At 44.4% G+C, this 27,809-nt stretch overlaps 1 protein-coding gene across 1 annotated transcript in view; it reads left to right on the forward strand.

Annotated features, from left to right (window-relative positions):
* The first annotated feature begins 751 nt into the window (after nt 1-751).
* LOC121574014 (PDZ and LIM domain protein 4-like) overlaps nt 752-27,809 on the forward strand; it is a 71,010-nt gene continuing 43,952 nt past the window's right edge. The window contains exons 1-2 of the mRNA XM_041886522.2: nt 752-1,125; nt 20,703-20,854. Of these exons, the coding sequence (XP_041742456.2) occupies nt 1,033-1,125; nt 20,703-20,854 (245 nt within the window). The 5' untranslated portion in view covers nt 752-1,032. The remainder of the gene's footprint in view (nt 1,126-20,702; nt 20,855-27,809) is intronic.

Here is a 27,809-nt window from a genome sequence, read left to right on the forward strand (position 1 = left end):
GATAATTTTTCAGTTCTATCTATTGTTCAGTTACTTTATCTGGGTAGGTTATAGTCCACAATGGATTTGCTCTCCACAGTCTGAGTAATGGTGATGGTGGTGTTTTGAACAAATAATGCTGTCCTACGTTATAATCACCCCTCACTTCTCTCCAACACACATACAAGACACACACACACACACACACACACACACACACACACACACACACACACACACACACACACACACACACACACACACACACACACACACACACACACACACACACACACACACACACACACACACACACACACACACACACACACACACACACACACACACACACACACACACACACACACACACACACACACACACACACACACACACACACACACACACACACACCCCTAGCAGGGATGTAGCCCAGTTGGTAGAGCATGGCATTTGCAACGCCAGGGTTGTGGGTTCGATTCCAGTATGAAAAAAAAATAAAAAATGTATGCACTCACTAACTGTAAATCGCTCTGGATAAGAGCGTCTGCTAAATGACGTAAATGTAACTGGACCCTGGGTTCAATGTCTTATAGTAGCTATCCCAATCCTGTACTTTTATTTTCTTTACCTACTACAGTAGGTACTTCTAGACTGTCTGTAACCATAAACCCATAAAGAGTGGACTTGTTTCCATAGAGCCGCGTTTCGTTTGTCTGGCCACACATTCACTTCGCTCCGGCCAACTGGACGTTTCTCTGTAACGATCGATAGAGCAGCTGAATTAAATTCAGGGTGAGTCGTCAGGCAAGCGTTTCGTTGCACTCTCGTCCCTCCCATTCAGTCAACTCTGTCCGAGGCGGGCAGTCAAGCGTCTTCCATATCGCAAATCCAATCACACGTCAGAGGCGGCATCATTATTTAAGGTTGAATCAAGTTGGGAAGAAAGTTTTGCGACAGACGGTGTTGCCAAGCAGCTCCTAGGCAGTATACCTAGTTATTTCGCACAGTTTATCACCCAGTTCTTACGGATATTATTTTTCTAGATCAGCTATGCCCCACACCGTGACATTGAATGGACCCTCACCTTGGGGTTTTCGACTGGTCGGTGGAAGGGACTTTAGTACACCGTTAACTATTTCGAGGGTATGTAAATGTATTCCTATGTATTTATTCTCATGTCAAAATACTATTGCTGTAGCCTGATAATGCGTTTTGTCTAATGTCTTTCATCTAGCGTAATTTGTATCCACCGCTTAATTGTGAATATTTTATTTTATTTCGCCATGGAATAATACCTACATGTATACAGATGGGGGTCCGTGTAATGCTTACGGGTCTAATGATCTAAAAGACTCCTTCAAATTGAATAATATAATATTACTTTACATTTCTCAAGTTGTCAATTTTCTGATCCACTTGTTTTAAATTGAATAATGGAAAACTGTTTTAAAAAATTCAATTTCTCATTTTTCTACACTGTAAAATTGAGATGTTATAGTTTTTCCCATTTTCGAATTTATCTTGATTCGTTTGTAAAATGAAAATTTGAATATTGGTGTGGATGGGGAAACGGGGTGCTTTCTAAGTATGTGCTTCGTTTGGATGCTACCACTTCAGTTTGGGGGGAGATTAGCCTTGCCTACACTATACAATAAAGTGGTAAATTAATGTGGTCCTTGGAGGAGAAGTTACACACACACACCAGATCTCCCCAAAGCAATGCTATACCATTCTAACGGCCGTGGTGCGTTGTCAGGCCACCAAATGGAGTTTACTCTCTTATTACTGTCACTGACTGGGAAGACATGGAGTTGCGTGCTTCAGTCCCTGCAGGCTGCGCTTCGAATTCGCTACAATGTTATCTTTGATCCCCTGTGCCTATGCCAACACCTTGCATAGAGAGTCTAGCAGCTAGGCCTAGCCTATTATGTTGAAACGGAAGGTTAATAATGCCATGGTGTTTTATGTACACTTCCAATGAAGTAGCATCATAGCCCTAGGTTTATTATCTTGTGAATGTGGCCTAATGCACGGATTGCATCGAGAATAATTGTGAGATGCTGTCTGGCTCACGGGCTGCCCCCAGACCCTCACGGGCTGCCCCCGGACCCTTGTGATGGAAGACACCTTGCAGCTTGCAAAGCCACGTCTGAGACAGCAATTCTACGGTCCATTATGATAACCTATTATAGGTCTAGAGTAGACACTAGCCTCTATACGATGATCAAGTAGCCTACATTAGCGGTATAGCTGAGGCAAATGCCAGCCTATAACGGAGATTATGCCACTGTTTTGAGATAACCTATGCATCCTTCATTCCTCCCATCCTTGAAGACATCACCCGATAGATTTGTGAGGATGATGAAGGAGATTTTACTCTAGGCTACCAACCAAGGCATGTCAGATCAGTGATTATTTCTATAGACTATGATAATTGATCATCATTGATCTAATATATACTGTATATTTAGATCAATGATTATTTCAAGAACGGGAGAATCCAACTATGAATATATTTAAACAGCGCCTATATGCTGCTTTGTAGGAGTGATCCTTGACTTGCCTCTCCTCCCACAGACACTTAAAATCCCTGCGTCACTCCTCTTGCAGCTGTTGGATAGGCCTATAGGCCTATAATGCCGATATGCTATAGTCTAATTTACTTTCACTTGCCCACTGTAACCTACTGTTAGCCTACAGGTTATGGGTACTCAATCTAGTGGACAGCTGTAGGTTTAGTCTTGGTTTATAATGGACTGCACAATAGCGGTGTTGTAGCAAATGTGGGCAGCTCGACATCGGACATATACACACTCATAGCTCCTGGTCTATAGGATCACAAGATAATTGACCTACAGTCGTTAGAAGGATAGTTGCCATAGTGGGGGAATACTGTTAGTAAAGCACCATGGATAAGGTCCTTAGTTTCCATTACACACAGATGTTTTGTTCCCCCCTATTCTGAACGTCCCTCTCATCATATAGACCTAGCTGTTAGACTTGTCTAAGCTGCTGTAGGCTATGCAAGGTGTTTGCCTTGGCTATGCAACATAACTTTGCAACGAATTCGGAGGGCAGTGTCGCGAACTCTGATGCGGATGTGGTGTGAATCAAATGCAGGACACAGGAGCTAAGTCAAACCAGACTTTACTTGCAAAACAAAATAACAAAACGGGTCTAACCAACCCGGAGGCTAACAATACGCCACAGTGCGTAAAACACTCCAAAACCGACTGCGCACAAAACAATAGTGCGACGGTACAAAATGAGCGACTGGCAAACAGCACTGCACCAAACAACGGGTGAAAACAATTACACACAACACATGACAAACTAATGGAACGTATAAAGGGTACATAATCACACTAACAGGGAACAGGTGTACAACAACTAGACAAAACCAAACGAACATCGAAAACATACAACGGTGGCAGCTAGTACTCCGGGGACGACAACCGCCGAAGCCTGCCCGAGCAAGGAGGAGGAGCAGCCTCGGCCGAAACCGTGACAGTACCCCCCCCTTGACGCGCGGCTCCAGCCGTGCGCCGACCCCGGCCTCGGGGACGACCAGGAGGATGCGGAGCCGGGCGCGCGGGGTGCCCCTGGTGGAACTCCGACAGGAGAGACGGGTCTAGGATGTCCCTCCGCGGCACCCAGCACCGTTCCTCCGGGCCTTACCCCTCCCACTCCACGAGATACTGGAGACCCCCCATCCGACGTCTCGAGTCCAAGATGGACCGAACGGTGTACGCCGGAGCTCCCTCGATGTCCAGTGGGGGCGGAGGAGTCTCTCCTATCTCACCTTCCTGGAGTGGACCAGCTACCACCGGCCTGAGAAGAGACACATGGAACGAGGGGTTAATATTCTTATACTCAATAGGCAGTTGTAACCTATAACACACCTCGTTCAATCTTTTCAGGACTTTAAAAGGCCCCACAAACCGCCGACCCAGCTTCCGGCAGGGCAGGCGGAGGGGCAGGTTTCTGGTCGAGAGCCAGACTCGATCTCCAGGTGCGTACACCGGCCCCTCACTGCGGTGGAGATCGGCGCTCGCCTTGTGTCGACGGATGGCCCGCTGCAGATGGACTTGTGCAGCGTTCCACGTCTCCTCCGAGCTCCTCACCCACTCATCCACCGCAGGGGCCTCGATCTGGCTCTGCTGCCATGGTGCCAGAACCGGCTGGTACCCTAACACACATTGGAAAGGGGTTAGGTTGGTGGAGGAGTGGCGGAGAGAGTTTTGGGCCATCTCTGCCCAGGGAATGTACCTAGCCCACTCCTCCGGCCGGTCCTGGCAATACGACCTCAGAAACCTACCCACATCCTGGTTCACTCGTTCTACCTGCCCATTGCTCTCCGGGTGGTACCCCGAGGTAAGGCTCACCGAGACCCCCAAACGCTCCATGAACGCTCTCCAGACTCGGGAGGTGAACTGGGGGGCCTCGATCAGACACTATATCCTCGGGTACCCCGTAATGCCGGAAGACGTGGGTAAATAGTGCCTCAGCGGTCTGTAGGGCAGTAGGAAGACCCGACATAGGGAGGAGACGACAGGCCTTAGAGAACCGGTCCACAACGACCAGGATGGTGGTATTCCCCTGAGAGGGGGGGAAGGTCTGTCACAAAATCCACCGAGAGGTGGGACCAGGGTCGTTGTGGAACGGGCAGGGGTTGTAACTTACCCCTGGGCAAGTGTCTGGGCGCCTTACACTGGGCGCACACCGAGCAGGAGGAGACATAAACCCTCACATCCCTGGCTAACGTTGGCCACCAGTACTTAGTGCTAAGACAGTGCACTGTCCGGCCAATACCCGGATGTCCAGAGGAGGGTGACGTGTGAGCCCAGTAAATGAGTCGATCCCGAACCTCGAGCGGAACGTACGTCCGACCCACAGGACACTGTGGAGGGCTAGGGTCGGCACGCAACGCCCGCTCGATTTCAGCATCGACCTCCCACACAACCGGTGCCACTAGACAAGACGCCGGTAGTATGGGAGTAGGCTCAACGGACCTCTCCTCTGTGTCATACCGCCGGGACAGAGCGTCTGCCTTACTGTTCTGGGACCCAGGGATGTACGTGATCTTAAATACGAACCTGGCTAGAAACATGTTCCACCGAGCCTGGCGAGGGTTCAGTCTCCTAGCTGCCCGGATGTACTCCAGGTTCCGATGGTCAGTCAAAATGAGGAAAGGGTGTTGAGCCCCCTCAAGCCAATGCCTCCACACCTTAAGGGCCTGTACCACAGCTAACAGCTCCCTGTCCCCTACGTCATAATTTCGCTCCGCCGGACTGAGCTTTTTAGAGTAGAAAGCACAGGGACGGAGTTTAGGTGGCGTGCCGGACCGTTGAGAGAGAACGGCCCCTATACCGGCCTCAGACGCGTCCACCTCAACCTGAAAGGGTAAGGCGGGATCCGGATGCGCCAGCACCGGAGCCGAGGTAAACAGGTCCTTCAGTTTCCCAAAAGCCCTGTCCGCCTCAGCTGACCACTGCAGGCGCACCGGACCACCCTTCAGAAGGGACGTTATGGGAGCTGCCACCTGTCCAAAACCCCGGATAAACCTCCGGTAGTAATTCGCAAAGCCCAAGAACTGCTGCACCTCTTTAACAGTGGTTCGGGTTTTCCAATTACGTATGGCTGACACACGGTCCACCTCCATCTTCACCCCTGACGCTGACAACCGATAACCCAAAAAGGAGACCGACTCCTGAAAAAACATACATTTCTCTGCCTTGACATACAGGTCGTGCTCCAACAGCCTCCTCAATACACGACGCACCAGGGCTACATGCTCGGCTCGGGTAGAAGAGTACACTAGAATGTCATCAATGTACACGACCACCCCTTGCCCCTGCATATCCCGGAAGATCTCATCCACGAAGGATTGGAAGACTGACGGAGCGTTCATCAACCCGTATGGCATGACGAGATACTCGTAATGACCCGAAGTTGTACTAAATGCTGTTTTCCACTCGTCGCCCTCCCTAATGTGCACCAAGTTATACGCGCTCCTGAGATCCAGTTTTGTGAAAAACCGCGCTCCGTGCAATGACTCCGTCATGGTCGCAATCAGAGGGAGTGGATAACTGTACTTCACAGTAATCTGATTGATACCACGGTAATCAATGCACGGGCGCAACCCTCCATCTTTTTTCTTCACAAAAAAGAAGCTCGAGGACGCAGGGGAAGTGGAGGGCCGTATGTATCCCTGTCTCAAGGATTTGGCTATGTAAGTCTCCATAGCCTTTCTCTCCTCTTGAGACAAGGGATACACGTGGCTCCGCGGGAGCGCTGCTCCTGCCTGGAGGTCTATCGCACAATCCCCCTGTCTGTGAGGAGGCAGCTGCGTCGCCCTAGCTTTACTGAACACAAGTGCCAAATCCCCATATTCAGGTGGAATGTGCAATGCGGGCACTTGGTTTGGACTTTCCACCGAGGTCGCCCCCACGGAAACACCCAGACATCGCCCCTCACACTGAGCAGACCACTCCTTGAGAGCTCTCTGTTGCCACGAAATGGCAGGGTTATGGGTACTTAACCAGGGAATTCCCAGCACCACCGGGTACGCAGGGGAGTCGATCAGATATAGCTGAATAGTCTCCTCATGACCCCCCTGCGCACACATCCTAAGTGGTGCTGTGACTTCCCTAATCAACCCCGACCCCAACGGGCGGCTATCTAAAGCATGAACGGGAAATGGATCGTCAACAGGCAGGAGGGGAATCCCTAAATCTAAACAAAACTTCTGATCAACAAAATTCCCAGCTGCGCCTGAATCTACTAGCGCCTTATGCTGGGAATGAGGTGCAACCTGTGGAAAACTAACAGGTATACAAAAGTGCACAACAGAGAGCTCTGGGTAAGTGGGGCGTCTACTCACCTGGGAATGCTCCCCAGTGCGTGGGCTGTTGTCCCCTCCTCCTGGAGACCCTCCCCAGCACCTGGCCGCAGTGTGCCCTCCACGGCCGCAATTGGTGCAGGGGACAGCCCCCCTCGGGCTCCTTCTCCTCCTCTCTCTAGCGCCAGCACCCCCGAGCTCCATAGGGCTTGGCTCGGAGGTGCTGGAGGATGGAATGGACGGACCCCACTCGGGACGTCCACGGGTTGCCAGCAGGGTGTGCAGACGGATGGACATGTCAACCAACTGGTCGAAGGTGAAATTGGTGTCCCTGCAGGCCAACTCACGCTGAACATCCTCCCGTAGGCTACATCAAAAATGATTGATGAGGGCCCGTTCATTCCACCCTGCATCTGCCGCTAGAGTCCGGAACTCCAATGCGAACGCCTGTGCGCTCCTCCTCCCCTGTCGGAGGTAGTATAGACGCTCCCCCGCCGCTTTGCCCTCAGGTGGATGGTCGAACACGGCCTTGAAGCGACGGGAGAACTCCGCGTAGGAGATGGTGGTGGCGTCTATCCTCCTCCACTCGGCGTTGGCCCATTCCAACGGCTTGCCCGTGAGACAGGAGATGAGGGCGGAAACGCTCTCGTGTCCCGAGGGCACCGGGTGTACAGTGGCCAGGTAGAGCTCCACCTGCAGGAGGAACCCCTGACACCCGGCAGCGGTGCCGTCATACGCCCTCGGGAGCGAGAGCCGAATCCCACTGGGTTCCGGGCCTGGGACGGGCGCACCGACCGATGGTGGTGGTAAGGTAGGTGGGGTTGTGGGTACCCCTCTGGACTCCCATCGATGCAGGGTGTTGATGACGTCCTGCAGAGCGGTCCCCAGTTGTCGGATCTGGTCATCCTGGCCGCGGACGTGCTCCTCCAGCGACTCAGGTGCTGCTGTTGCTCCTGCTGATTCCATCTTAAGGTGTGTAATTCTGTCGCGAACTCTGATGCGGATGTGGTGTGAATCAAATGCAGGACACAGGAGCTAAGTCAAACCAGACTTTACTTGCAAAACAAAATAACAAAACGGGTCTAACCAACCCGGAGGCGAACAATACGCCACAGTGTGTAAAACACTCCAAAACTGACTGCGCACAAAACAATAGTGCGACGGTACAAAATGAGCGACTGGCAAACAGCACTGCACCAAACGACAGGTGAAAACAATTACACACAACACATGACAAACTAATGGAACGTATAAAGGGTACATAATCACACTAACAGGGAACAGGTGTACAACAACTAGACAAAACCAAACGAACATCGAAAACATACAACGGTGGCAGCTAGTACTCCGGGGACGACGACCGCCGAAGCCTGCCCGAGCAAGGAGGAGGAGCAGCCTCGGCCGAAACCGTGACAGGCAGACTGACAGGGACTCAGTCCCAGGTCTCTTTACAGTCAGTGACAGTGCCAAGATAGTTTCTTCATTTTGTTGTGCTCATAATGTATCATGCCTGTTTTAATAGAGTGTACGCCTTTAGTCTGAAGTTACCAGGCAGAATATTGGTGTGTGTACTATGGCTCCTCAGTGACACCTGTTGTTGCAACACAATCTCACACTAAATTCTTGCAAATATGTAAAAAAAAAAAAAGTATTTCAGCAGATTTTGTGCGTTTTTGTGTGGCTTAATTCGTGTGAAAATACACACATTTTTGTGTGACTTAATTCGTAGGAAAAGACACACATTTAATTCATAGGGGAAAAAAATAGGGGGTGGGGGGTGGTCAAACCTTGGAACAATCTTTTGAAAGTTATTGGAGGAATACTGGTTCTACACTGCCTTTTTTGTGTCCCACATTTATTGATATATATATATAAAAATATGTTAACAACCCAATACTGTTAATCAACCAGGTTGTGACCGAAATACATGTCATATAATAGTAGCCATACAGTTTTTTAATTTTTATTATTATTAATGCCAATGCTGTTTCCTATGCTTGTTTTTGTTTAATACTTTGGGATACTGGTGCTATGTCGGATTTTATGAGGGTTGCCAGATTGGATTAAAAAGCTTTATTTTTTAAATTGAATTTTTGGTATCGATGAAGGTATTTCATTGGGGAATGGGGATACCTTTTCATGATGGGAAATTAATTCATTAATAAATGTGGGGAAACAGAAGACCTGCAAAACAAATCTGTATGGTTTCAATTCCCCTGGTGTAACTGCATGGTATTTGCAACTATAACGAGTCTGGACTATGATCAATTAAGCCATTTCAAATCAAATGTTATTTGTCACATGCGCCGAATACAACAGGTCTACACCTTACAGTGAAATGCTTACTTACAAGCCTTAAGCCTTTTGGACCTAGACATGGCCCTCCGGTACTGCTTGCCGTGCGGTAGCAGAGAGAACAGTCTATGACTAGGGTGGCTGGAGTCTTTGGCAATTTTTAGGGCCTTCCTCTGACACCGCCTGGTATAGAGGTCCTGGATGGCAGGAAGCTTGGCCCCAGTGATGTACTGGGCCGTACGCACTACCCTCTGTAGTGCCTTGCGGTCGGAGGCCGAGCAGTTGCCATACCGTATACACTACCACACTTTTTTGGTTATTACATGATTCCATATGTGTTATTTCATAGTTTTTATGTCTTCACTATTATTCGACAATGTAAAAAAATAGTACAAATAAAGACAAAGCCTTGAATGAGTAGGTGTGTCCAAACTTTTGACTGGTACTGTGTATATATATATATATATATATATATATATATATATATATATTGTATATGTATGTGTGTATATATATATATGTGTGTGTGTGTGTGTATACACTACCGTTCAAAAGTTTGGGGTCACTTAGAAATGTCTTTATTTTCCTTGAAAACATTCATGAAATGAGTTTGAATAGGAAATATAGCAAAATGAATAGGAAATGTAGTCATTGACAAGGTTAGAAATAATGATGTTTAAAATAAATAATAGTGTTCTTCAAACTTTGCTTTCGTCAAAGAATCCTCCATTTGCAGCAATTACAGCCTTGTAGACTTTAGGCATTCTAGTTGTCAATTTGTTGAGGTAATCTGATGAGATTTCACCCCTTGCTTCCTGAAGCACCTCCCACAAGTTGGATTGGCTCGATGGGCACTTCTTACGTACCATACGGTCATGCTGCTCCCACAACAGCTCAATAGGGTTGAGATCTGGTGACTGTGCTGGCCACTCCATTATAGACAGAATACCAGCTGACTGCTTCTTCTCTAAATAGTTATTGCATAGTTTGGATCTGTGCTTTGTCCTGTTGTAGGAGGAAATTGGCTCCAATCAAGCACCATCCACAGGGTAAGGCATGGGGGTGAAAAATAGAGTGATATCCTTCCTTCTTCAAGATCCCTTTTACCTTGTACAAATCTCCCACTTTACCACCACCAAAGCACCACCAGACCATCAAAAGGCCTCCAGCATTTGGTCTGCGTCTCACAAATGTTCTGCTTTGTAATCCGAACACCTCAAACTTTGATTCGTCTGTCCATAACACTTTTTTCCAATCTTCCTCTGTCCAGTGTCTGTGTTCTTTTGCCCATCTTAATCTTTTATTTTTATTGGCCAGTCTGAGATATGGCTTTTTCTTCGCAACTCTGCCTAGAAGGTCAGCATCCCGGAGTCGCCTCTTCACTGTTGACGTTGAGACTGGTGTTTTGCGGGTACTATTTCATGAAGCTGCCAGTTGAGGACTTGTGAGGTGTCTGTTTCTCAAACTAGACACTCTAATGTATTTGTCCTCTTGCTCAGTTGTGCACCGGGGCCTCCCACTCCTCTTTCTATTCTGGTTAGAGCCAGTTTGCGCTGTTCTGTGAAGGGTAGTACACAGCATTGTACGAGATCTTCAGTTTCTTGGCAATTTCTCGCATGGAATAGCCTTCATTTCTCAGAACATGACTGACGAGTTTCAGAAGAAAGTTCTTTGTTTCTGGCCATTTTGAGCCTGTAATCGAACCCAGAATTGCTGATGCTCCAGATACTCAACTCGTCTCAAGAAGGCCAGTTTTATTGCTCCTTTAATCAGCACTACAGTTTTCAGCTGTGCTAACATAATTGCAAAATGCTTTTCTAATGATCAATTAGCCTTTTAAAATGATAAACTTGGATTAGCAAACACAACGTGCCATTGGAACACGGGACTGATGGTTGCTGATAATGGGCCTCTGTACGCTTATGTAGATATTCCATAAAAAATCAGCCATTTCCAACTACAATAGCCATTTACAACATTAACAATGTCTACACTGTTTTTCTGATCAATTTGATGTTATTTTAATGGACAAAAAATTGCTTTTCTTTAGAAAACAATGACTTTTCTAAGTGACCCCAAACTTTTGAACGGTACTGTATATCTGTATTTTTTTCTCCAATCTGGCAACCCTCATAAAATTTGACATAGCCTTGTATAAAATGCATTATGAAAGAAATGGTGTAATGTACACAAAAAAAGTGGAGCCTTGTATTAAATGCATTATGAAGAAAATGTTGTAATGTAGGCTCCATGAAAAATGAAATGCGTTATGAAGAAAATTGTGTAGGCCTACTGTTGCCTACACAAAATAAGGGCCTTTCTGACTACAAGTGCACCAGTATCCCAAAGTATTAAGTGAAAACAAGCATAGAAAACAGTATTGGCATTCATAGAAAAAAAACATTAGGCTACTATTATACTATAATTATTTAGGTGACAACCTGGTTGATTAACAATATTGGGTTGTTAACAAGTTTCTTTTAATATATAAATAAATGTGGGAGACAAAAAAAAGGCAGTGTAGAACACCATTCCACATCATGCTTTCGAAAGATTGTTCAGAAGTTTGCCCCCCCACATTTTTTTTCCTGTGACTGAAGTCGCACAAAAATGTGTGTATTGTCCTACAAGTTAAGTCTCACAAAAATGTGTGTAATTTCACATGAATTAAGCCACACAAAAATACACTAAATCTGCCGAAATACTTTTTGTACATATTTGCACAATATTTGGACGAATGTGAGATTGTGTTGCAACTATCCACCAGCTCATGCTTCAAAGCTTATTGAAGTGTGACTCACCACTTTGTGCCGTTAGGGCTGCTGTTTCTTTGCCCAAACACCCACAAAGTCTGTATCTATTAGGTGTTGTGTTCACTTTCCATGTATTATACAATTTGAAGTGGTGAGATCCTCTCGCATGGGAAAGTAGCCTAGTGTTGAATGAATGAAGCGTAGCGTGCTGCCATACTTTCATTGTGAAATGCGACCGCTACCGCATAATTCTGCTCTGTCAAGAAACCCCAAACAAACTTGCTACAATTTTGCTACATGACGCAGGACAGACTCTCTATATTGGCATATCTGTTGTACTTTTTGCAACAACAACACCCACATTATAATGAGGCTACTAACAAGACAGTAGCTTACTGTCAATATAATAGGCTATAATCATGTATAATATAAACTTATAATATAAATATAATAATTTATAATAGAATAAATAATATATATATACATTTTCAAAACTGACTAAAAGCTCATCAACAACCTTACCTCAAAATATGTGTAAAGGGTCGATTTCTAAGGTTCTGAAAGAGTCAGGGGGCCAGCAGGGGACTTGGCAGTAGCCAATAGTTAATCTCAGTCAGGGTAAACAGTGGTGGCGTCCTGGAGTGGGCCGGGCGTTGACATTTGTTTTTCATCAGAGATTGTGGTGCCACTGAGGGATTCCAGGTGTTGTCTCAGCTGTAAGCCTCCACTCTTTAACTACCACTGCAACCAGGGGTGTAATTTTTAGATTCACAAGGGGAGACTGACTCAAGGTCACCTGAAGTAGCCTCTTTCATGTTCCAGGCCACTGACATCCTTGCTTAGCTTACTTTATGCCAAGGGTTTACAGTACCATGACTTTGTGCAGTGCAAGTACTGCTCATATGATATCATGCTTGTGGTTTTATTGTACCAAGACATTATTAGACAAGGCTTTCTCAGAAATCATTCTTAGGCCCATACCCAAACTGCATCGCTGGCACTATAAAAAGACATAACTCAATAATGGCAGATGCAGATGTCACTGGTTGCGTCCCAAATGACACCCTATTCCCTATGTGGTGCACTACTTTTGATCAGGGCCCATAGGGATCTGGTCAAAATTAGTGCACTATGGGAACAGGGTGCGATTTGGGACATACCCACTGACATTCACAGGGTGGCAGGTAGCCTAGCGATTAGGAGCGTTGGGCCTGTAACCGAAAGGTTTGCTGGTTAAAATCCCCTAGGTGAAAAATCTGTCGACGTGCCCTTGAGTAAGGCACTTAACCCTAATTGCTCCAGGGTCGTCATCAATTATGGCTGATCTCTGACCCCTCTCTCTATTCCATTGTTTGTGCAACCTCACCCTAACAAGCAAAGTTTGAAATGTGTTCTATCCTCTTGTGACTGAGTCTCTAGTGACTCTTGTCAAGGAGCGAAATTTAAAGAGTAGGATATGCAAAAAACACATTTCCAATTCGCACTTGTACATGTGTGAAATATGACAAATGTAAGCACCTAATTGTCTTATCTACAGTGCTTAAAAGAACATCAGATCCACTCCATAACACAAAATGAAAGTGTCTTATGTAGTCAACTCCAATTTAAAAAACAACCCATGATAGTGGGTAAGGAATCCAGCTTGGATCACCCATGGGGCTAGTTATATACCACAGTAGTTACAGAGGGTCAAAGATCGTACCCCCCCAAGACCTGCTAACCTCTCAGCATTACAATAACAGGAGAGGTTAGCAGGTCTTGGGGGTATGATCTTTGACCGTCTGTAACTTTCTCACTCATCATTATTCACGATTTATTCTTGATTGTCCATAATCATGGTAGCATCCACATTAATGTAGAAGTGTTTAGAAACATATTCTATTCTTATTTACAATAAGTGTCTCCAAAATGACACAATACATTATTTACCATTCATTTCTATTGGGCACAAAATAATCTGAAACACAACCAAAACTAACTAGAAATGCACCCAACAAGTTCGTAGAGTCACAAGTCACAAGCTTGATGTAGTCATTGCGTGCTAGGAATATGGGACCAAATACTAAACTTGTGACTACTTTATTTATTAGAATCTTTAGGGGTTTCAATAATTTTGACCCCTACCTTTTTTGATTAAAAAAGTGTTACTTAATATTTTTCTCTGAGCAACTGTATTAGTATAAAATAATATATTTACATTTTTGGGGGCATATAGCTCAGTATTTGAATAATTTATTTTATACAGTGATTATTGCTCATCTTTATTAAGGGTGTAAATAATTTCGGACCCCACTGTATCTAACCGGTGAGACACTTTAGCGTTTTTCAATCCAGGTCCTCAGCGATGCTCTATTTTACACAGAGGGCAGATTCCCCTGCGCATATCTCTGAGTTAATTATCTAGAACACCTGCACTACTGAACAGTGAAAGTTCTGGGTCCCAGTACACCATCCTGATAGCAACAACTGGTTTGTAGCTAAGGTGCTAATTAGGCTTGAGTTGATGAATGAGAAGTCCGTAGGACTCTTGCATCTAAATTGCCAGCCAAGGGAGCCAGCCAGGTCACTGATGTAATTGCCAAAGCATTTTGAAGGGATGTGCAGAAAATAGCAGTTAGGGGATAAAACCTTGTTAAATCAATGTCAATTCAACTCTCATGCAAGAGATGACACAAGTGACCAGCTAATGGTACCAATTCATAAACAGAATTCCTCTTGGACAGTAGTTCACAGCCCCATGTCATGTAAATAAATACTAAAATGTGTTTGTTGTTAAGGACTATTCACAAGTTTCCTTTGAATGCTCCAGTCCAAACTGTATGTCCTGTTGTGTGGTCCTGAAAATGGATGATTTCCACATAACGTTCCCGTAACGTTCCCTAAAGGTTCTCCTTTGGACATTTGACAGATAACTTTCCCACAATGTTCCGGGAACCAACATTAGCTAGGAAGGCTATACAGTAGTAGGTCTATACACTTATGCCAAGGTCAGATCCTGTGCATAAGGTTTATCAAACCTTTGACAGATGTTTGACATTTCAATCAATTTTCTTATGTATTTTCTCTGAATGAGGTCACTGATGTTTACTTTATCAGAGAGAAATGATCTGAGCAGTTACGGTTGGAGTCTTCCGTTTTTGACTCCCAATGTCTGAGTTTCCTACTTTCAAATGCAAGGAGAGATTTACTTCACCGACATTTCGAATCTGTTATATTTTCCTTTCTTCTGAAGTTATCTTTTATCAGAGATAGGAATGTATCTGGGTCATTCCATGAAATGAGTGCCTTTTGGTAGAAGTTGTGCACAAATATGTTATATTAAATCAGGGATGGGCAGCTCCAGTCCTCGGGCCTGATTGGTGTCACACTTGCCCCATCCCCAGCTAACACACCTGACTCCAATAATCAACTTATCATCTTCAGTTTAGAATGTAATTAGTTTAATTAGCTGTGCTTTGCTAGGGATGGGAAAAAGTGTGACACCACTCCGGCCCTGAGGACTGGAGTTGCCCATCCCTGTATTAAATGAATTGCCCTTTAAAATAGACCACATGGGAAATTCTATAAATCCGTGAAAAAATATATATAAATAAAGACTTGCTAAAGTGCCAAAATTCTGCCTTTTGACATGTCCCTCTAAGCATCCTCAGGCGACTTCTAGGAAGATTTTAACCCACTTAACCCCAACATTTCTCCAAGTTCTCACCATCATTGTATATCCCTAGTTATTTTGTTGTGTTGACAAAGTAATTTCTGAAGATTATTTTCATGTGATTAGTGATTAATTTTAAGGTTTAAAAAATCCTGTCTCTCATTTTAAGGTCAACCCTTTTATGTGAAATGTACTCACGGGTTGGTTGTTTAGCAACAAAACCGACGTGGGCGCAACTATGAGGCAAAACAGACTTGACAACATGTAAACTATATTTAGTCTCCAAATGTTTATTGAAAACATAAATACATTTGCACAATGAGCACTTGTCTCTCAGATACATAGTTACAGTTGTTGGCTAATTTGAGGCATATTAGCATAGACATGACATCAGTCAAAACACCTCAAAACAAGACATGGTACTTGTGTGCATGGCCAAAGAGCTCTATTTTCATGTCGTCCAACAAATGTAAATGCCTGGTATTTGCTAAATGGCATTGGCACTTGGATTGGAACTGGTGCTTCAGTCATATGACATGACAATCTAGCTCTTTGACCATGCACGCACACCAGTTGTGAGTTTGGCGTCGAAATGAGAACGCATGAGCAGAAAATAACCCCATAACTACTGTAAAATATGGTGGTGGATATTTTATGTTATAGGGCTATTTTGCTACCACTGGTCCTGGGGCCCTTGTTAATGTCAATGGCATAATTAACTTTACCCAGTACCAGGACATTTTAGCCAAAAACCTGGTTACCTCTGCCAGGAGGCTGAAACTTGGATCTTCCAGCAAAACAATAACCCCAATCACACGTCAAAATCCACAAAGAAATGGTTAATTGGCCACAAAACATTTTGCAATGGCCATCTCAATCTCCCCATTGAAAACCTGTGGTTTGAATTGAAGAGGGCAGTCCATAAGTGCAGACGAAGGATATGAAGGATCTGGCTGGATTCTGTATGGAGGAATGGTCTAAGATCCCTCCCAATGTGTTGTGTTCTCCAAATCATTAAACATTTTAGAAAAAGGCTCAGTGCCGTTATCCTCGCAAATTAGGTATTTAAAGGTATTGAAAACAGGGGTGTCAATAATTTTGACCCGTACTGTTTTGAGAATGTTCTTTATTACTTGTTAAACAAAATCTAGAGAAAAAAATCTTTCTCTGAGCAATTTTCCCATTATTTGAACATACAATATATACTGAACAAAAATATAAACGCAACATGCAACAATTTCAATGATTTTACTTAGTTACAGTCCATATAAGGAAATCAGTCAATTGAAATAAATTCATTAGGCCCTAATCTATGGATTTCACATGACTGGGCAGGGGCACAGCCATGGGTGGGCCTGGGAGGGCATAGGCCCACCCACTGGGGAGCCAGACTGAGACAATCAGAATGAGTTTTTCTACACAAAATTAGACAGAACTACTCCTCAGTTTAATCAGCTGTCCGGGTGGCTGGTCTCAGATGATCCCGCAGGTGAAGAAGCCGGATGCGGAGATCCTGGGCTGACATGATTACGCGTGGTCTGTGGTTGTGAGGCCAGTTGGACGTACGGCCAAATTCTCTAAAACGACATTGGAGGCGGCTTATGGTATATGAATATTCAATTCTCTGGCAACAGCTCTGGTGCCAATTGCATGCTCCCTCAAAACTTGAGACATCTGTAGCATTGTGTTGTGTCCCCAGCACAAGTTGCACCTGTGTAATGATCATGCTGTTTAATCAGCTTCTTGATATGCCACACCTGTCAGGTGGATGGATTATCTTGGCAAAGGAGAAATGCTCACTAACAGGGATGTAAACAAATTTGTGCACATAATTTGAAAGAAATACGCTTTTTGTGTGTATGGAAAATGTATGGGATCTTTTATTTCAGCTCATGAAACATGGGACCAACACTTTACATGTTGCGTTTATATTTTTGTTCAGTAGTTCAGTATTTGAATTATATATTTTATACAGTCATTTTTGCTCATCTTTATCAAGGGTGTCAATAATTCCGGACCTCACTGGACAGTAGATTCCTCCTTTCTCCTCCTAGTTCCTCCTAAGTTTGATTTACAGCCCTTTCTCGTTCCCTTGCTGTTTTATGATCTGTGTTTCCCTAATACCATAGTGCTGAACACATTGTCCCTGTGCCCCAAAGCTTTCTGTCTGTCACTGTGCCACATACATAAGAAGAGCCATGTGACTTACAGCCAAATTAGATTTACTTACATATTGTTGGCCAAGACTTTCCACCATTTCCTCCAGGTTTGAAAGACGTGACATGAGCACCTCTAGAACTAGTCACAAATAGCTGCCACTTCTATCAGCACTTAATGCATTCAAAATGGTTTCAATTACCTTCATACAAATGACAAGTTAATGTATACAATTCAGGCACATACTACAGTACTACTCAGTGAAGCGTCACAAATAAAGGAGACGGATATTGGTCAATGGACTGCAAATGAGTGGACTTTCACTTGCAAAGGAAGGAACAGACATTCAGCTACACAAATTAGATTCAGAACATTACACTCAATGACTAACGCCATGGTCATACAAACAGCATAATGGATGACGGCACTACTCCTCGGCTGTATTGAAGTTCAAGCAGGCTCTCCCTGGCCTTGCCTTCTCATTAAAGAAAGAGCCAATGTATTTACTCAACAGCTGCTCCATTGTTTATGGCACTGGCACATTTCAACTCCTTTGTTAGAGTGCAATAATCAAACGGCATTGGGAATTTTGTAACCTAACAAGTAATGATTTTCTCCAAGTGTCCTCAAGGCCAAGGCAATAACCTTAGTTTCCATCATCCAACAAGCAAGCAAACATAAGTGGTTGTTTGTCTGGTTGGCAGCATTATTCCTCTATTGCACCATGTGAGCCTGTATTCAGCAAAGTATGTAACCTTGCCTAGCGGTCAATCGAGACCACAGAGTTAACTGTTCAGATGAATTTTGGCTGTACTGTGGCACACAATGATGATGACATGACACAATACTATGACCCTGCCCCCTTTCACACCCCACCAAAACTGTTGATCCTGCAGTATCCTAGAAAAAGCATACTGTATGTTGGGGGAGGAGCTCAGTCTTTGGCAGGCCCCATGGCTTCTCTGTGTGACATTATAATGTCATATGCTAACCACCGACAGAATGTGTTACTGATTAACTGTGTCACTGTGTAAAGGGACCACCTCATAGAGTGACTCAGATTGTTTAGATTGCTCCAGCAGCGCACTGGATCATCATGCAATCAAAGTCACTTAAATATGCCTAAGAAGGGGTCTGGACTTTTCTATTCAACAGGGACTGCATGTTCTACTAATAGTTTCAGTCCATAGTGTATGTGGCAGTGTTAGGAGTATCCGTGTTTGTGCGCGTGTGTGTTGGGGATAATTAAAGGCCTGTTGTTGAGATTTGGTGAGGGAGCGTGAGTGAGTCACGTCTGGATGGCCATTCATGGGCTGACCCTGAGGTGGTCTTTGTCTCTCTCTGCAATAACAACACAACCTCCTACACTGTGACACAGCAGCAGAGCCACATCATCCACAATATACCTTTGTTTACTCAGACCTAGTCAGTTCCCACGGCAGTGACCCCTCAGTTTACCGGATCTGGGACTGCCTGTGACCGAGAGGGGAGTCAAAGACTGTAAATTCGGCATTCCACACTGAAACACGTCTCAGCTATTAGTTTTTCATGGACCATGAATTTATGTGCTTTTCTTAAAGCAAAGCACTGCTCAGTGTGCCAGCCTGTTGCGGAAGCACTTTTTCTCTGTAGATAATGTGAAGTGATGTAGATAATCTTCAGATCATTGATCGAATGCAATTTAATTTGCATAATGTGAGACATTAACATTATTTTCACAGTTCATGTTCTCAAATCATGAAACAGTTGGCTGCCATTTATTTATTTAGTCAAAATGTTATTTTAACACAAAGTTGTGTTTCAACCATTGGTTCCAATGATAATACATCCAAATGTAACTTGCAGACAGCATTCAGGGTAATAGGTCATATTTGTTATGAGATCACATTGTGATTGCTCTTCCATAAAGATGAATGGCTGTGAAAGCACAACAGTTGAAGACATTAATTACAGAATAGTGCGTCTGACATTTAACAAACTGGAGCTCCATTAGTTGTACGACCGGTTATTAAACATCTTCCTTCTGCCTGATGAATAGATTGGTTAGGGTTCGGTCCAACATAAAGTTTACATGTCGCAGGGGAGGTAAAAGATTCCATTTATATGTGCAGGTCATAGAGTAAGTCTGGCCTGGTTGTATGAGGGGACGGAACATTGTGATGCTTGGTGGTTTCGTTTAACCGCCAAATCCAGATGTCCGGTGATGCAGGCACGGAAAGAGATGGGGGGCCGGGGGGATGGAGGGAGGGGGATAATTATGGAAAATTGCAGTCATGTGTAAACATTTGTTTCTGTGAAGGTAAAACGTGCCTAGAGGAGGAGAAACCCCTCTCTCTCTCTCTGTCTCTCGCTCTCTCTCCTCCTCTGGGGCCCAGAAAGACTTTATATATCTGGAGTGAGAGATGATGGAAAGGAACCTGCAATGTATCTCCTAGTATTAGTCAGGGGCCATGTGTGTGTTCTGATGGACAGCACTCCTCATCATGGGCTTAGTGCGTCTCAAATGACACTCTATTTTCTATATAATGCACTACTTTTGACCAGAGCCCTATGGGTCAGTAGTAGTACCCTATACAGGAAATAGGGTGCCATTTGGAAAAACAGACATGGACTTCTGTTGACATCCTCCTGTAGATTAGGGTGGTATGATTTCACACACAAAATTGTATTTTATGTAACTCATGAAAGTAGTGAGGCGCGTTTTGTGTTTCATCTTCCACTGTTGAATTTAATTGTCATAAAATCATATAGGTCTATCACTGCGTTGACACTCAATTTAATGTTGTCAAACTTGTGATTCCAAACAGTTCTAACTGCCAGGCCTTACCAATAACACTTTAAGTGTCTGCTTTCTAATTTTGCTGTGTCACTCACTGCAACTGGCATTAGAAAATGTAAACATATAGTTCTGGGGTGGGTAGCATTACAGCCTGAATAGACTGGCTGTATTATTGTATTTTGGCTGGGCGTGGCACTTCCACCCTAATATTTTCTCTTTGTGTGTCATTTGTTTGGTGGTAAGGTAACACCGGGCAGTAAGGCAGCACAGGGGGACCTTTGTCCTGGAGACACCATCCTGGCCATCAATGGAGACAGCACAGAGACCATGACACACATGGAGGCCCAGAACAGGATCAAGGCCTGCATGGGGGAGCTCACACTGGCCATCAGCAGGTACGTCTACATAGGACTGTGACTGTGGGCTCTATTTTAACAAACCTAACGCAATGGTAAATCTAAGCGCACGCGGGAGCACTGTAGGATCAGGGGTGTGTCCGAAATATTTTTGCTATTTTCACCATCACAATAATCAGTGCACTTGCTGGCGTTGGCACGAAAGGGCTGGGTTTTGATGAATAAACAAGTTGTGGGTGTGTCGAGGCTTGGCCCCTCACTGGCCAATCAGAACGTGCTCCATGGCGAAATGTGTGGTTGCTTCAGGTTGTGTATTTACGGTCTTTTATGTGTTGCCTTGGAAACAACTCCAATTCCAATGTTAGTCCGTTATAGTTTGTTAAATGGCTTACAGAAATGAAATAACAAAATATACACCTATCCCATCTTTGCTAAATAGGTTAAATTGAACCAATTTGCAGTCCACATTGTTCTAAGTAATTGCATGGTTTCAATAGCATTCACACTGATATAGAGGCTAGGCCCACTGTAAATTGCATTATGGCTGAGCATGGACATGCCAGACATTGTCAATAAGCAAAGTTAAATTAATTATTAATAAGGCCTAAAAATATAATTCTAATCAAATTCTAAACAAAACTAAATAATAACTTGTTTTAAATAGGCTATGTCACACTTACAGGCATCATAATTTCTCCCCATGGAGAAATGCATAGATAAAAAAGGAATGTCAGCTCACTGTTTTACTCCTCTCAAACTTGATATCTTAATAAAGCTTTGGTGATTAAGATTGATTTCCAAGCGGTCTCAGGAGCCAAACCCCTTATCGACAGTCTTGACAACTTCACGATTGCATTGGGCAAACAAAAAAAAGCTTTCATTGAGAGCCTTCATTTTAATCAAATACAACGAAATGGGAGAAAACCATTAGTTTTTTATGTTTCTAAATACGAAGTATATAGGCACCAAAAGCACATTAGGCTACTCCATGCGCATATGGGCAGTGTGCGTCACGGCTGGATAGGCTGCGTTTCCGCTGTCAAAATTCATGCCATAACCAACTGCGTTACTGCTAAAACCATCCTTTGGTTGGTCTTAAATATCCCTATCAGCGCTGCCTGAAATTAGCACTTTGGATCATGTTTTTAAGGACACACCTCAAATACTTCCACAGCTTCCAGTCTGTTATTCTAACTCAATCTGCATGACAGAGTGATCTCCAGCCCTGTCCTCGTCAACACTCTCACCTGTGTTAACGAGAGAATCACTGACATGATGGCAGCTGGTCCTTTTGTGGTAGGGCTGAAATGCAGTGGAAATGTTTTTTTGGGATTAAGTTCATTTTCATGGCAAAGAGGGACTTTGCAATTAATTGCAATTCATCTGATCACTCTTCATGACATTCTGGAGTATATGGAAATTGCCATCATCAAAACTGAGGCAGCAGACTTTGTGAAAATTAGTATTTGTGTCATTCTTGACCACGACTGTAGTAAACAAAATTAGTGTTAAACAAATCAAAATATATTTCATATTTGAGATTCTTCAAATAGCCACCCTTTGCCTTGATGACAGCTTTGCACACTCTTTGGCATTCTCTCAACCAGCTTCACCAGGAATGCTTTTCCAACAGTCTTGAAGGCGTTCCCACATATGCTGAGCACCTGTTGCCTGCTTTTCCTTCACTCTGCGGTCCGACTCATCCCAAACCATCTCAATTTGGTGGAGGTCGGGGGATTGTGGAGGCCAGGTCATCTGATGCAGCACTCCATCACTCTCCTTCTTGGTCAAATAGCCCTTACACAGCCTGGAGGTGTGTTGGGTCATTGTCCTGTTGAAAAACAAATGATAGTCCCACTAAGCCCAAACCAGATGGGATGGCATATCGCTGTAGAATACTATGGTAACCATGCTGGTTAGGTGTGTCTTGAATTCTAAATAGATCACAGACAGTGTCACCAGCAAAGCACCCCCACACCATAACACCTCCTCCTCCATGCTTTAAAGTGGAAAATACACATGCAGAGATCATCCGTTCACCCACACTGCGTCTCACAAAGACACGGCGGTTGGAATAAAAAATCTAAAATTTGGACTGCGTGCTTTTCATCCTAAGCAGGGTCTTGACCTGACTGCAGTTTGGCATTGTAACCGACTTCAGTGGGTAAATGCTCAGCTTGAATGGCCACTGGTGCACTGGAGAATTGTGCTCTTCATGGATGAATCCTGGTTTCAACTGTACCGGGCAGAGTCATGTGGGCAAGTGGTTTGCTGATGTCAACATTGTGAACAGAGTGCCCCATGGTGGCGGTGGGGTTATGGTATGGGCAGGCATAAGCTATGGACAACGAACACAGTTACATTTTATCGATGGCAATTTGAATGCACAGAGATACCGTGACAAGATCCTGAGGCCCATTGTCATGCCATTCATCCGCCACCATCACCTCACATTTCAGCATGATAATGCACAGCCCCATATCACAAGGATCTGTACAAAATTCCTGGAAGCTGAAAATGTCCCAGTTCTTCCACGGCCTGCATACTCACCAGACATGTCACCCATTGAGCATGTTTGGGATGCGTCACGATGCATGAGGAAAGTGGTGGTCACACCAGATACTGACTGGTTTTCTGATCCACGCCCCAACCTTTTTTTTTAAAGGTATCTGTGACCAACAGATGCATATCTGTATTCCCAGTCATGTGAAATCCATAGATTAGGGCCTAATGAATTTATTTCAATTTACTCATTTCCTTATATGAACTGTAACTCAGTAAAATCTTTGAAATTGTTGCATGTTGTGTTAATATACACTACATGACCAAAAGTATGTGGACACCTGCTCGTCGAACATCTCATTCCAAAATCATGGGCATTAATATGGAGTTGGTCTCCCCTTTGCTGCTATAACAGCCTCCACTCTTCTGGAAGGCTTTTCACTAGATGTTGGAACATTGCTGCGGGGACTTGCTTCCATTCAGCCACAAGAGCATTAGTGAGTTCGGGCACTGATATTGGGCGATTAGGCCTGGCTCGCAGTCTGCGTTCCAATTCATCCCAAAGGTGTTCGATGGGGTTGAGGTCAGGGCTCTGTGCAGGCCAGTCAAGTTCTTTCACATCGATCTCAACAAGCCATTTCGGTATGGACCTCTCTTTGTGCATGCTGAAACAGGAAAGGGCCTTCCCCAAACTTTTGCCACAAAGTTGGAAGCACCGAATCCACTAATTTGAAGGGGTGTCCACATACTTTTGTGTAGATGGTGTATATTGCTATTTTCAGTCACACATGGAAGCCAGTCAAAGTGATCAATTCTCTACCCCCACAGAGCACTCTTGCATCACATTCAGTGAGGCGTACACATTGTGGCACAGCATGGCCTCCTAAATGAACCGTTAGATTGATATTGTATATTCAGCAGCTCATGATGGGTGAAACAGCTTTTTCCACTGCTTACAACAATGCGTCATTCTTAGTTCAGGAACATTGGGATGAGTCTTTGGTATTGGGGACGACAGGAGCATCGTGATGTAATTCAACACAGCAAATTCTCAAATTCAAAGGAAATCATCAGTCTAAACAGCCAGTTGCCATTTAGAAGGGAGAACTCAGAAATGGGGATGAAGCAGAGTGGAAGATTAATCTTTTTCCCAGCTTTCCAATAGACGGTTTGAAATTCCCAGATGAGAACAGTAGCCTACTGTGGTTTGGGATAGGTTTGGAATGACAACAGATCCAGGATGAAAATGTCCTCTTTCCTTCTAGGGTAGTGAAGTGAACAGTAGACCAAGAATGGTACTAATCGTCAGCCTGGAGCAGACATTGCACATGGAGTGGAAAGGAGAATCAGCATAAATTCCACATCCATGGGTAACCTGATCCATCAGATGAGCAGGAGTCATGGAGTTGTTTGAGCTCAGCGTTTTATCCTGTCAGAAGAAACGTTTAGTTTCTGTATAGAATCTAGAATGTGCTTTCCCCGAAACGCTCCGGCCTCTCTGAGAAGAATGAGCATTAAGTGGTACAGTATATCCACATAGGAGTAGTACATTTATTTAAGGATACACGAGGTTGAGTTTAGTGCAATCTCCAGTGGGAACCGGAAGGCCCACTGCTATAGAAAGCCACAACACAAGGTAAGCTATGTCGAGTTTACATAAATGTACTTTCATGCTTTTAAACGGATCTTGACTGATGTTTTAACCATAAAATGTATAGTTATTTTTTTAGCCTCTACCTCCATGAAATTCATGCACTTTTCAATCAGTCATGAACATGAGCAAATGATTAAGGAAACCATAACTGGAGGTTAGAGATGAAATGCCAACCAACCACTCCTGCAGGAGCAAAAAAGTTAATGCTGTTTCATATTCATTAATCTTTTCTATTCTCCACGGCTTAGTGAGAACATTTGAAATTCAGGTTACATGATGGTGAACACAGCAGCAGCCCCAGTATCTACTGGTATGTGACCTTCTTAATACACCATTGGGTAATTGCTGTTGGGATGGGCTGCTGAATTCAGGGAGGGTGTGTTGCACAGATTAGTATGTACCCTTTGCTCCAACCCCAGCTGAAATGAGCTGCTAGCATACATGTGCAATTCGTTTCAGTGAGAGGTATGAGGGAGGGAAGGAGGGAGCAAGGGAGCGAGGGAGCGAGGGAGCAAGGGAGCGAGGGAGCAAGGGAGCGAGGGAGTGAGAGCAAGATAATCCACATGGGCATAAGAATGTTATTTTACGGCCCAGATTTTTGCTGTGTGTGTATGGCTGGAAATTCAATTACATAGATTGCATGCATCATGTAGCTTAGCAATGGATTTCTTTCCTAGACCCAGAGGATATAGGGCACTTCAAGTCCTTCACTTTATGTCATGTTTTTTTAACATGTTTTAACTGCATGGAACCTCAGTCATTTGGAAGACGGAAGGGAAATTCCATTCACACTTACAGTAAGCACAAGGGAGGGGAGATTTCACGTGTCTCAATATGGATAAAGCTGACTTGATTGATTTCTTGACAACAGGAATGTTGTGCTGTATGTAAAATGACTTGGGTAATGTTTACTGGAGAGTCAGTGAAGTATTGAACTAGTGCAACCAAAATAAAGTTTTATTTTTGTTTGGAATGACCAGAAGAGGCGGGGGCCAAGTTGACTTACCCAGAAAATAATATTTTTGAGAACAACAGACCAAGCCATTAAAAGACTCAGCTATAAAGGACTCAAACTGTCAGGCTGGAGAGGCCTGTAATTTTCTGGTGCTGCCATTGGATAAATACTGTATGTAAGCCTACACGTCTGCTTTTGAACCAAAATTACATTGGTTGCCGCGGAGCTTGAGGCACTTATGTACATTTTGCCTCTGAATTCATTACTTTCATGACCTTATTTTTTATACTTTCTTCATAACCTGTTTTTAAAGAGCCTATGAGCCCATGGTAGCTGACCAGAGAGCCTCATGAAAGCAAGAGTCAAATAAATATATGGAGTTCATAAAACCTGGGCTTGTAGAAGCATCTGTTTTTGGAAATAACACTGCCTCTGAATCAAGAAATAGTGTTATTAATGCATTTGTCACACAGCAGTTGGAAGGAAGGAGAGAGAAGGAGGAAGAGAGCAACAGGCCAGCTTTAGTAGAGCTTGACACTGAGACCACTTCAACCCATCCAACCTCGCTGCTCCATTTCCAGCCCCTGATAGGTTCCCTCGGGACTGTGCTGTGAGGTAAAATGGCTCTGCTAGTTCGCCATTTCTGGCAGCCTGATCAAAAGGTGCGTCTCGCAGGGACACTGGCCGTTACTAAACAGGCCCTGCTCCAAGTTCACTGTGGTGTCAGTGCCGGGCGGTCAGAAACCCGGCAGGCCAGGGTCTTATTGAAACATGTCATGTTTCCCTTAGCTGGCCTGTATATCTTCAGCCTATTGAGTCTTCATGAAGACATGGACCAGCTGTGGCGAATCTCATCTCCCAACCCCTGAGTATTCCCCCCTCACGCCCACACTCCTCCCCTCCCCCTCTTCCTCTCTGCTCTCTCCTCTTTCCCTTGAAGAAAGCAGTGGTGGATACAAAGAGCCGCGAGACAGACAATGGTTATTTGTTTCCACCAGTGGTCAGAGCCTATGGAAAGAACCCTGCTGGGCTGGCAGGTTCAACATAGAAAAGTAATGAGACCTGAGGAGGGAGAGAGACAGGGGAGGGGGTGAGGGAGAGCGGGAGACCGAGAGACCGAGGGAGAGAGAAACAAAGAGAGCGACTGAGACAGAGAGCGAAACAAAGAAAGAGAAAGAAAGAGCCTGGTGGAGGAGGTTGTACCTCTGTTGTCCTGGTCTGACTGCCTGGACAGTGAGTCAGAGCTGAGGAATTATGAATGGGACAGGGATTGTAAGTGCAGTACTCCTGCTAGGAAAGAGAAAAAAACTGCCAAATATAGGGAAAATCCCTCCTCTGTCCTCCCAGGGCACTTCTGTTGTGGTCGTAAACGGCACATGAAGGGATCCGGTGGAGTCGGGAAGGGAGACTACAGCTCTGCTGCAGTCATTGATCTTGTCATCTCCCAGACCAATAATCTAGTAAGTGACTCCCAGGTCTGGTGAGAAGACGCCATACGTGTGGTTTTAAAAACCACTTTGTCTCCAAGATCAGAGACTACATTTGATCTCGTCTCATATTACACCAATAACGAAGTAGCAGCTTGATGATTTTGATTTCTAACAGTGTATTATTAAAAGACTGGTTTCAGTTAGTGATCAAGAGGAGTTGGGATGCATTTGATAACAACAGGAAGGCCTCAATCTGAATTTGAAAAGGCAGGAGGTAATGCTGTTGGTCAGTATCTTGTTCCGGGTAGTTTCTCCTCTTTAGTCAATGCAGCATGAAATCCCTGCACAGCCAAAATAAACCATCTACATCCACCGCCTCAAAACCAAATCAGGAAATTAAAAACCAGCAGAGAGTCAGACAGCGGAAAATCTGACCGAAGGGAAGGTTTGTCG

This window comes from Coregonus clupeaformis, chromosome 9 (genome assembly GCF_020615455.1).
Source record: "Coregonus clupeaformis isolate EN_2021a chromosome 9, ASM2061545v1, whole genome shotgun sequence".
Taxonomy (NCBI): domain Eukaryota; kingdom Metazoa; phylum Chordata; class Actinopteri; order Salmoniformes; family Salmonidae; genus Coregonus; species Coregonus clupeaformis.